General features: G+C 45.6%; 1 protein-coding gene across 1 annotated transcript in view; it reads left to right on the top strand.

Annotated features, from left to right (window-relative positions):
• The window catches only part of KISS1R (KISS1 receptor), a 256594-nt gene that overhangs the window by 153687 nt on the left and 90529 nt on the right, over positions 1–12378 (top strand). The window contains exon 2 of the mRNA XM_075283646.1: positions 10511–10635. Coding sequence (XP_075139747.1) covers positions 10511–10635 — 125 coding nt within the window. The remainder of the gene's footprint in view (positions 1–10510; positions 10636–12378) is intronic.

Genomic DNA, 12378 nt, shown 5'->3' with positions numbered 1-12378 from the left:
CATGCACAAGCCTTCCCACATGCACAAGCCTTAAACGGGCACATCTCCAAACTCCTGGCCCAGGAGATGTTAGCGTTCTGGCTTGTGGAAACTCCAGCCTTCCGGGACCTGATAGCAAGTGCGACACCTCGCTATGCCGTCCCTAGCCGTCACTACTTCTCCCGGTGTGCCATCCCCTCCTTGCACCAGCACGTGTCACACAACATCAGGCGGGCCCTAAGTTCTGCGCTTTGTACAAAGGTCCACTTGACCACTGACGCGTGGACAAGTGCATGCGGACAGGTGCAACACTCAGGAAGGCCAGGGCTGGTATCACTGGTGATTATATCCGATGTGGCCGGCTTGCAGGGAGTCCCTGGGTCCCGAAAGTGCACAAAATTTCCTTTTTGATGTCCCCGATTACCCGCCCCCACTCTGATATCTGACAATCGTTGCTCTTTTTACTAGCAGGACGAGTTGATACAAATATACAGATGACGGAGTGATTCTTCACATACAATACAGCGATCTTTATAGACAGTGTCCACTTAATCAGGTGATGGAGCTTTGAGCAAGAATACCTTGGGCTTGGTTAACTCGTAGTAGCTTGGGAAGTTAAACTTGTATATACTTGTAAGGATGGCCTGTATCCAGGGGGTTAGACCTCAACAAAGCTGGGTACACGTATATAGAAGAGGAGATACAAGTTGTCGACGGCGGGGGACCCTCAATTTCCGTCAGACTAGCTATGGGCTCCTTAAATATAGATTTGTCCCAAAGACTTACTTGAATAGCGAGATACGTGTGGAGTTCCCAGATGTATGGATAACAGGATGGCCTACTCGTAGAGACGTGGAGCTTCAGAGGAAAACACTCTCTGAGGAACATCTTGGAGGCAGAGGAAAAGGCATCTCTGCTTGGAGATTCAGAAGAAAGTATTCTATGACAAGAATCTTGGGTACAGAGGAAAAGATGTCTCTGTTACAATTTCCCGGAAACTTAGCTGCCATTTTTACAGCTTCCCATGTGCTCAGCTCCACACCAAAGACAAAAGACCAAACAGTTCCCAACCCCCTCTGTAGAGAGGGCGGTTACTCAGCTCCGCCTCCAGGCCAGCCAAGCTCCCTCGAGTGGTCCTGGAGGTCACCTAATTATAATGGACACTCCCTTTACAGTGCCAGCTCAAATTACAATGACAAAGTATAGGCAGGTGTAGTTCACAAAAACATCCACAAAATGGGGCCACACGGTGGCTCAGTGGTTAGCACTGCAGCCTTGCAGCACTGGAGTCCTGGTGTTCAAATCCCGCCAAGGGCATAAAACCATCTGCAAGGAGTTTGTATGTTCTCCCCGTGTTTGCATGGATTTCCAACCCATATTCCAAAAAACATACTGATAGGGGAAAATGTACATTGTGAGCTCTATGTGGGGCTCACAATCTACATTTAAAAAAAAAAAAAAAAAAAAGAAAAAAAAACATCCACAAGATGGCGCATGCTCTGGTGAAATATAGAAGGAATGACGGGGGAGGAATCTTTTTACCTTATGTGCAAATGTCCATATCATCTCGGTCTGCAAGGACGATTAGAGGGAATTGGACTAGCAGTACCGGGACATTACACAGGGACGCTACATTTCACTGACGGCACACTGGGTGAATGTAGTTCAGGCTGGGACTGGGTCACAAACTGGGCCGGTGTACCTCGTCTCCCCACCTATCATTCCTGGCAGGGGCTCTGAAACAACACCCTCCTCCTCCTCCACTGTTAAATTGACCCCAGCTACGAGCTGGAAACGTTGCAGCACTGGCGTGGGTAGACGTCAGCAAACTGTGCTGAAGCTCATCAGCTTGGGGGACAGACAGCACACTGCTTCCAAGGTGAGGGATGCCCTCCTCGATGAGGCAGCAATATGGTTTAAGCAACTGCACCTGGTCATGTCTGATAACGGCAGGAACCTGGTAGCAGCTCTGGAGCTTGCCAGCATCCAACATGTTCCATACCTGGCCCACATCTTTAACCTAGTGGTGCAATGTTTTTTAAAGACATACCCAAATGTGCACGAGCTACTGATGAAAGTGTGGCGCTTGTGTACCCACTTTCGCAAGTTTACAGTAGCCACTGCTAGCCTCAAAAAACTCCAGCAACGCCTACATCTGCCTGAACACCTGCTGTTGTGCGACGTCCCCACACGCTGGAACTCAACATATCATATGTTGAGCAGAGTGGTTGAGCAGCAGAGACCTTTGATGGAGTACCATCTCCAAAACCCTAGGGTGCCACAAAGTCAGCTCCCTCAATTTCTCAACCATGAGTGGCCATGGATGGGAGACCTATGTGAAATCCTATGGGTGTTTGAGGAGTCCACCAAGAGGGTCAGCTGTGATGACACACTAGTGAGCGTAACAATCCCGCTCTTGTGTGTGATGCGAGAATCCCTCATTGCCATCAGGGATAACGCAGATCACACTGAGGAGTCAGGGATAGCAGCAGAACCGTCACAGCAGGAGAGTAGTTCCACACACCTGTCTGCTTCACAGTGTTTAATGACAGAGGAGGAGAAGGATGAAGACGTGGCAGATGATATGATTGTGACACAGGAGGCTACGGGGGAAGTTCAATGCGTCCCATTCTAGATAGAAGGGAGGAGGAGGAGGAAGAAGAGGAGGAAATGGAGGGTGACCATTCCAGTGGGGGCAGCGAAGTCATGCCAAGTAACACTCTGGCACACATGGCTGACTTCATGTTGGGGTGCTTTTCAAGTGACAAGCACGTAGTCAAAATAATGGAGAGCAATACTGGATATTTGCAATCCTTGACCCCGGTATAAAAATAACATCTTGTCTTTTATTCTGGTAGAGGGGAGGGCCAATCGAATTAATGACTGCCACAAGCAATTGGTGCAGAACATGATGGAAATGTTTCCATCAAGTGTCGATGGTGGCAGAGAACACAGTTCCTCCATGAGGCGAACAAGTGCCGTCCGGTCCACACCCACAAGGAGTACACTGTCTAAGCTCTGGGATACGTTAATGGCACCCCCTCGCCAAACTCCCGCCACTGAGGGGTCTAGTGTCACCAGGCGGGAAAAGTATAGGCGCATGTTGCGGGAATACCTGTCTGACCACAGCCCTGTCCTCTCCGATCCCTCTGCGCCCTACACGTATTGGGTGTCAAAGTTGGACCTGTGGCTTGAACTTGCCCTATACACCTCGGAGGTGCTGTCCTGTCCTGCCACCAGTGTTCTATCTGAAAGGGTTTTTAGTGCACCCGGTGGTATCATCACGGATAAGCGCAGCCGGCTATCAGCTGAGAGTGCCAACTGGCTGACTTTCATCAAAATGAACAGCCACTGGATAGACCCATCATTTTCGTGCCCACCAGTGTCAAGAACCCCAACATGAATTGTCATGTCTGCGCTCAACCTCTACAATTCCTCCTCATATTCCTCCACCATCTGCGTTGCACAATTCTAATCCTTCTAGGCTCAATCCACCCTGATTTCCCCAAACTCTGCTGGTTAGAGGCTGAATCCACCCTGATTTCCCCAAACTCTGCTGGTTAGAGGCTCAACTCACTCCAAGGGTCAAAAACACTGCTGGTGCAAGGCTCAACTAAGTTAAAGGGCCTAAAACACTGTTAGTAAGAGACTGAAGTCACCTAATCTCTGCTGGTAACTCAGCTCATGGGCCTCTAACTTAATTTGGAAGGGCTCATGTTAAGGGCCAGAAAAGTGAATTTTGGAAGGTTTTACCACATCACACACACACATACATATCCACAATTACAGTTAAGGGTGGGTACTGTCGGATTTCCTATTACCTATTACATCTGTGGTTGTCATGGGCAACGTGATTTAAAGGGGTGTTTGTTAAGGTTTCATTAGAGTAAAATTTGGGTTTCTGTCCATCCAATTGGGGAGGAAAAAAGGTTTCCAGGTATTTTTCCACTTCCATAGTGGGTTTTTTGAGTGTGAAAAGTGTGTAGTTGATAGGCTGTGATGTTGGGGTAAAACTGTGACTTGGGCTTGTTAGATGCCCCCAGGCATGTTTCCCCTGCTGTCCCAGTTGCATTCCAGAGGTGTTGTCATCATTTGCTGAAGTGTCATAGTGGACTTGGTGACCCTCCTGAGTCGAACATTGGTTTCCCCCTAAACGGGTATTTTTCCCCATAGACTATAATGGGGTTCGATGTTCAATCGAACAGTCGAGTATTGAGCGGCTACTCGAATCGAACTTCGAACATTTCACTGTTCGCTCATCTCCCTCCCTCCTGTAATCCTACCCCTGTGTCCAGTTATAAATATGCAGCCTCTAGAAAGTGTTTTTAGATATATCTGAAGAAGGAGCTCTGATCAAGCTTCGAAACGTCATATTCTGTCATCATTATGAGTAAGCCATTAAAAAAGGTATCACCTACTGAAGACTTGCAAAGTGTTTTTGTTTTTTTTTATATTTCATAACCACTGGCTAACACGGTACCAAAACAAACATTTTCCTTTTACGCTCATCTCTAGTAATAACCAACGAAGGTAGTTAATGTGATAAATATTTTAGATTTTACAGAATGAATCACATTAACATGTTATTATGAATAATATCCAGCACCCTCCGGTTAGTATGATAAATGTCACACTTATGATTGCTTTCTTTCATGTTATTCAAGGTTGAGTGTTCATTGAGTGCAGATGCCTTGTGTTATCTAGATATGGATGCCAGTCGTTTTAACACAATGGAGGCTTGTTTTAATGAAAGATTATTGAGTTCTTCTAAAAATAAGAAGGAAAATAGTGGGATAATAAGTAAAGAAGGCTACCAGAACTTAATTGAGAAAGTGCGAGTGTCAAAATCTAAAACAAGTGTAAAAAAACCCCTAAGGATTATCAATGATTGAAGCGGCACAACATTATGAAGTTGGGTGATAGTGAAAAATTAATATACCCGGTGAGTTTCGAGTCATCATCATTCCATTATTATGTGCAAACAGAACAGATCTGAGATGTAGCAGCGCTGTGTCAACTCTGCTATACCTGAGATGTGGCAATGCTGTGTCAACTCTGCTATACCTGAGATGTGGCAATGCTGTGTCAACTCTGCTACATCTGAGATTGGACCACAATGGAGACTGCTGTGGACTGATCTTAGACTTCGCCTCCTCACAGATGAGCCTCCAGCAGAACCAATGTTGATTGGCCAAATGCTGTACACTGTATGGCATTCGGCCAATCAACGCTGGTCAATGCATTCCTATGGGAAAAGTCAGCTCCCGCATTACTAGTGGTGTCATACAGGGACTTGGGCATGTTAGATGCCCCTAGGCATGCTTCCCCTGCTGTCTCAGTTGCATTCCAGAGATGTTGTCATCATTTGCTGAGGTGTCATAGTGTTCTTGGCGACTCTCCTGAGTTGAATAGTGGTTTCCCCTGAAACAAAGCTTTTTTTCCCCATAGACTATAATGGAATTTGATATTCGTTCGAATAGTCGAATATTGAGGGGCTATTCGAAACGAATATCGAATATTGAATATTTTACTGTTCGCTAATCTCTAGTAAATACCAGCGTGGCAGTGGTAGCAGCTGCCACAGGGCCCGGGACATTGGGGGGCCCGGTGGGGCATAATACTATGTGTGCAGGGGCTATTATGGGGAATAATAGTGTGTGTGCAGGAGCCACGGTGGGACAATATACTGTGTTCAGGGGCTGCTATTGGACATTATATTGTCTGGAGGCCACTTTGGGACATTATACTGTGTGTAAATGGGGTGTTATACTGTGTGAGGGCCAGGAAAGGGGGAGCTATGCTGTGGTGGTGGTGGGGGGGGGGGCAAGTAAAATGTCCAGTTTTGGCAGGTGCAATGGGATTTTATCAGTGCGAACCATATCGAGCTAGAAATTTCCATTACAGCATATAGTAATATAGAATTACATAGTGGCCTTTTAGATGATGGCTGTTTGCTGCACAGAGCAGCTCTCCATTCTGACTCACAGAGGACTCCATAATCCTGTCTACTTGCAGACACTGCTAAGGAAATCTTACTGCATATAGTATTGTACTGCTTCCTTAGGATTCAAGACATAGACATGCATTTGCAGTAAAGTCATGGTCTTTCTGAAATGGAAAGGATTCTTTGATCTTGAGAAATGTACCAGGGCAGCAAAAAGGAACCTGGATTATCCTCATGGTTATTGCTGTATAGGACAAAACATCACATCAGCATTGTGTTGACTTGCCATCAGCGTTCCTGACTTGCCAGATAAAAAATCTAGAATAACTTTTGAAATGTTAATGATACTATGACCATGAGAACATCATTTTAAGGCCACAAAGGAACCTGGAACATACTGCGAATTATCCTTGTATGGGAGAACATGACGTACCGAGGCATGACAATTTACAGAATTCCAAGAAAAATGTGTTACACACCATTAGGGTGTTTGCCAGTGGAAAAGTAATAATAAAAAAATTTGAATATAGAAAAAAGTCACCAAAAATGACCCAAGTAGTGACAATTTACAAAATTTCAAGAAAAAATGTTACTTTTAGTGTGAGTAGCCTGCCAGCTGAGAAAGCTGAACTATCTTCAAAAATTGATCATGATAAGGTAGAAGTTGTTCCTGATTCTTCCTGTCATAATTATCTACTCCATTGAAATTAAATGAGGGAGGGAGACTAAGCAATGGCTTGTCCTGATTTAAAGAGGACCTTTCATCATATTGGGCACAGGCAGTTTTATATACTGCTGGAAAGCTGACAGTGTGCTGAATTCAGTGTACTATCGGCTTTCCCAATCTGTGCCCAGTGTAAAGCGCTATCGGTCTCGGTACCGTAAGGCTTTACAGTCAGAAGGGCGTTTCTGACACTTAGCCAGGGACGCCCTTCTGTCCAGCAGCGCCTATCGCGCTGTGCTGTGGAGCGGGGAGGAACTGCTCTGATGAAAGGTCCTCTTTAAGTTGGGGGCAGGAAATGGTCCAGTGTAGAGGAACTGGGAGAGGAGGATGGGTCCTGTCTAGTGAGGAAACTGGCCACAAATTGTTGGTTCTGCACACTGTAATGACATAGTGTCAGGCATAGAAGGCTTACCTTATGGTAATAAGTAATCATTAACGTTCCATATAGTGAGTCTATTGTGGGAGTGACTAACTGGTCATGTGACCAGATTGAGGGAGTGGAGGTTACATGATCAGAGGACCGGTATGGAAGTGCGTTGGAACAACTGTGGGACGCATATCATACCGTTCGACATATAACAACAATAGAAAAAGACATGATAACATAAAATAAAAGTGACCCAGGCATCTCTAAAATAAGCAAAATAAAATGCAAAAAACATCATGTGATATGATAAATAAAAGGACAATAAATGATAATTATGCAAAAATAAATGGAAGGGGGAAGGGGTAACTGGAGGGGAAAGGAGAAGAGAGGAGGGAAAAGGGGGAGTATTGCGGGAGGACATAGTAAAATGTTACCAGCAGAGTCCACAGCCAAAGATATGAAATTCTGAGAAGTAATAAACAGTATGTCATATGGCGTTCATATATTAATAAACAAATCACATTCCCTGTTTAGGCCATTGTGACTGAAACTGTCCAAAAGGTGAATTCAGTAGGTTGAAGTCCAACGTTGCAGAAATGAAGCGTTTGATAGTAACTGTAAAGTGAATGGGATTCTGGCTAATCCCATCCAGACATTGCAGAATAAGCTGCAGCCATAAAACTGCATTTTCCAAAGCGTTTGCTAATCGTAGCACGTCAATGGAAACATTAGCATTTTCCCTTTAGGTATAATAAGGGCAAAAAGTCCGCAGAGAAAAACTCTTTCCACAGGGTTGTTTTTTCCTGTGATTCACTACATGGGGCCTTAGCTTATTACACTATGTGCAATGCATATCGCAGTGGATATTTTAGTTCTCTCGAGATAAATCTCAAAGTATTCAGTCTCAATAAAAAACTAACAATTTGAAATATTTAGGTCAAAGCCATTTCTAGTTATATGACCTGATTTGTTAAAAGATGGCTAGACCTTTGTACCAAACAAGCCTCTTACCCCCATTTGCAAGCAGGGCCCTCACTGCATTGTTCACCACTTCCGGACCGCCCATAGATTATAAACGTCCGGGAAGTGGTTGCCTAGTTCTGACAGGACGTACCGGTACGTCAAATCACAACACAGCAGCTGCACGGAGATCGTGCAGCTACTGAAGCTGGGAGCCGGCTGTAACTTCAGCCAGAGCTCCCAGAGAAATGGCAGGGAAGATTTATTACCTCCCCTGCCTTCTCGATCGCTGTGTATACAGCGCTCAATGAGTGCTCTATACATGGCTATGGGCGCCTCCTCTGACCCGGTGGTCACGTGATCCGCCGGGCTCAGTGTCTTACAAGAGCTGCAGGGTCCTACAGGACCCAGATCAGCTCTGTAAGTTTAAAGAATAGTGTGCAGGAGGCTGGATTCCTCCTGCAACTGAGGCTAAATGTAGCAGCCTCAGTTATAGGGGAAATATTTTATAAAGCTTTTCAGTAGCACTTTGTATTATTAAATTAAAAAAAATAAATAAAGTGAAAACCAGACACAATTTCCCTCCTGTTATGCTTAAATTTTCCCGGATATAAAAAAAATTAAAACACATTCGAAAATAAAAACAACATAAAAATAAAGCCCTATGTGTCCCTGAAAAAAGACGCAAAAATTAGTTGAATGAGACATACGAGAAAAATGTTACAGCCCTCAAAACCGCACATACAAAAAACCCCGAAAATGTATCTGGTCCTGGACCACAAATTGGCCTGGTACTGAAGTGGTTAATATACTATCTAATATACTACTCTGTTATGTCTCATAGTGTCTGTTAAAGTTTCCTCTGAATTTGTAAAGTACTGCTGAAGATGTTGGCACTATATAAGTAAAATATTATTATTATTATTTATTAGTACATGTGCATATTCCGTCGCGGCCGGTGCAGTGCACGGCATCCCATCGCGGTGTTCTGCTCCAGATTAGGCCCAAATGAATGGGCCTAGTCTAGAGCGTGCTGCCACGAGGCGGATGCCGCGGCTGAATTAGCCGCAGATTCTGCCTGAAGAAAGGGCAGCTCCTTTCTTTTTTCTGCTAGCAGCAACATGCCGCTAGCGGAAAAAAGAACGCTAGCCGTCTACATAGACCACCATTGTGAGGGGGCGGATTATGACGTAGATTCCACGCCAAAATAAGCCCATTATGGCGGGATGCAGCAAATAAAGCTCTGAGGGAAAAAAATGCATTGCGGTTTTTCTTGCAGCGCTTTTCATAGATACTCCACAGAAGTTTCCTCTGCGAACTTTCTGCTGCCATTATACGTATAGGAAAACCGCCAGCGTTTCCACAGGTATAATTGACATACTTCAACGGTTTTGGAAATCACAGCATGTCCCTTTCGCGTATTATTCCGCAATGTGTGGATAGGATTTGCTAGACTTTGCAGTGACTGTGTGGCAACACCACAGCATCTATACCACATGGGGCCCCGGCAAAATGTCATCTGTATGCTAACAGCTAGTATGCTTCAGTTTAATGGCTGTAGAATACAAGTGAAATACATAATAACATCTGCTGCTTATTACTGCACTTAATAACTATTCTTCAGCATGAGGCAGGGTTCAGTCTGGGTTTTTGGTTGTTTTTTTTAAAGCATGCAGGTTTTAACTGCAGTTATGAACAGCACATTTCTACTATGCAGTATAGTTACCATACATTATTGCAATTGGAAACTGCATGCAGCTCTTCAGTTAAAAAGCACCATGTAAACTCAGTCTAAGGTGCATTCACACTACGGATACGCTGACTGATTCTGAACGTTAAAACACGTTCAGAATCAGCGCGTATAAAGCAAATCCCATTCATTTCAATGGGAGCCGGCATACGAGCGCTCCCTATTGAAATGTATGGGCTGCTTTTTTCTCTACGAGCGCTCCCATTGAAGTGAATCACGGCCGCAAAATAACGCGGCGTATACGCTCCTAACTCCCATTGAAATGAATGGGAGCATTTTGAGCGCGTCATCTGCCGGCACGTGTAAATGTGCCAGATCGCGCTCCACGTTACATTGTGTGAACGCACCCTAAGAGTGTGGTGTAAAAACATCCTAATATCTTAATTCCTTTATTCATGTTACTTGATCTTAACATGTGCTTCAGGCTGTGGGTCCCACATTGGGAAAACGTAGTGTTTTGGCCAGGGTGGGAACACCGCAGCAAAAAATACTGTGGTTTTACATTACCAGCAAAATGGATGGAATTCTGGCTAATCCCATCCACATATTACAGAAAAAACTACAAAAGCATATCAAGTATACCTACAGAAATGTTGGTGTTTCCATATAGGTATAATAGGGGCAGAAAACTTTGAAAACAATGATAAAAAATATTCTATGCGCTTCTGGCGTCGTTTTTTTTTTTTTTTTGCAGTGGTTTTTGGCTGCAACTCACTATGTGGGGTCTTAGCCTTAGGGATGTGATTAAACTGAATATCTAATATTTGCTTTTTTTTTTCTTCACAGCTAACCTGGCAACCACTGATATAATATTTTTAGTGTGCTGTGTCCCTATCACCGCTGCTTTGTATCCTCTTCCTGGGTGGATATTTGGGGAATTCATGTGCAAGTTTGTGAACTATATTCAACAGGTAGGTGTTTGAGTCAAGCATTGAAGTTGATGCCAATGTCTGAGATTGTACCTTGTAAGACCACGCGTAATGTGGCGTAAGTACCCATACCAACCTCCTCCCGCAGCTGTTAACACCCCGACATAAAGAATCACTGACACACTCTTGGATGGTAAATTGTGGGGTCGGCCACAGCTTTATTAAACTGTACACACATCGGCAGAACCCTGCTATCCCCCCCCCTTTCTAGACCAAGCGCGTCACCGGAATGCCCCGCCACCACCTGCGGTGTGCATGTGTGTGATGTTCAACGGGTGACGCGCCTCATCTTCTACAACCGATGACCAGAAGGGTATGGGAAGGGGAAGGCGCAAGGTCCCGCCAACATGCAAGCTGTGACACTTGAAAAATAAAACAAATAAATAACATTGCAAGGAAACACAGAAACCAATAAATAACAAAACAACTGCAACAAAGTCGAACAAAGCCAAAATGGGGAGGGAGGGCGAGTCTTCTAACTCCGACGCTGGCGGGGATCCAAGAGGAAGTCCCCGCCCAGCGCCGGAGATTAAATAGGGCGGGTAAGCCCCGCCTCCTCCAAACCCCGCCCAGGCCAGCGACAGCCGCCGGGAGGGGGGAGAGGAGGAAGGGGGGAACATCACGCCTGGTCAAGACCCGGACGGCTTAAGCAGCCGTCCGGGTCGCAGACCACGCGTAATGTGGCGTAAGTACCCATGCCAACCTCCTCCCGCAGCTGTTAACACCCCGACATAAAGAATCACTGACACACTCTTGGATGGTAAATTGTGGGGGTCGGCCACAGCTTTATTAAACTGTACACACATCGGCAGAACACTGCTATCCCCCCTCCTTACTAGACCAAGCGTGTCACCGGAATGCCCCGCCACCGCCTGCGGTGTGCATGTGTGTGATGTTGAACGGGTGACGCGCCTCATCTTCTACAACCGATGACCAGAAGGGTATGGGAAGGGGAAGGCGCAAGGTCCCGCCACCGGAACCCGACGTAAACCTACAAAGGGGTCCGACCCCCCTCCAAGAGCATGAATAACGTGCGCTCAATCCCATCCTGAAGCCCAGACAAGAAAATGTCTAGACCGATGTCAGACAGATGGACACCATCTCTGCGGAGCAGCACCCTGTTGTCACCTTCAAGCTGCCTGTGCCGAACCACCACCCCCGATCGGGAGCGTACGTGGCGCGACACACGCAAGTTGAGCAAGTGCCTTGCACGCTCCAATGCCGCTGGATCTCGGGCATCTCGCCACCGTGCCCGGGGAACAATTTTGGACCATACAATCACGACATCCTGAAAAAAGGCTGGAAAGCGATCCACATCCGAGCGAATCAACGAAATCAATTCGGACAAGCATATCACACCCAAATCGTTTCCACCGGCATGAAACACCAGCACCACTGGGGCCTGGGAGGATCTTCCAATTTCAACGACTTGTGGCAGCATCTGCGACCAGCTCATTCCTCTGACTCCGTGCCATCTCAGCTCTGCTTCCTGAAAACCAAGCTGCAGTCCTCCTGGCCGGATGGCGGCACGCCGAGCTGCCCAATAAATATATGAGTGGCCTAGAATCTAGACCACCGGATAATGACCTAGAACAATAAAAAACAATATTAATGAAATTTTTTTTTTTTTTTTTTAATAACAAAAGGAACAAAGAAATAGAAACAGAGCGCAAACAACAGAAAAACAAAAACAAAGAACTAAACCGTGAGAAGACCCGGGCGAAC

This window comes from Leptodactylus fuscus, chromosome 1, assembly GCF_031893055.1.
Source record: "Leptodactylus fuscus isolate aLepFus1 chromosome 1, aLepFus1.hap2, whole genome shotgun sequence".
NCBI lineage: Eukaryota > Metazoa > Chordata > Amphibia > Anura > Leptodactylidae > Leptodactylus > Leptodactylus fuscus.
The sequence above is the reverse complement of the archived record's forward strand: the minus strand, read 5'-3'. Positions and strand labels throughout refer to the sequence as shown.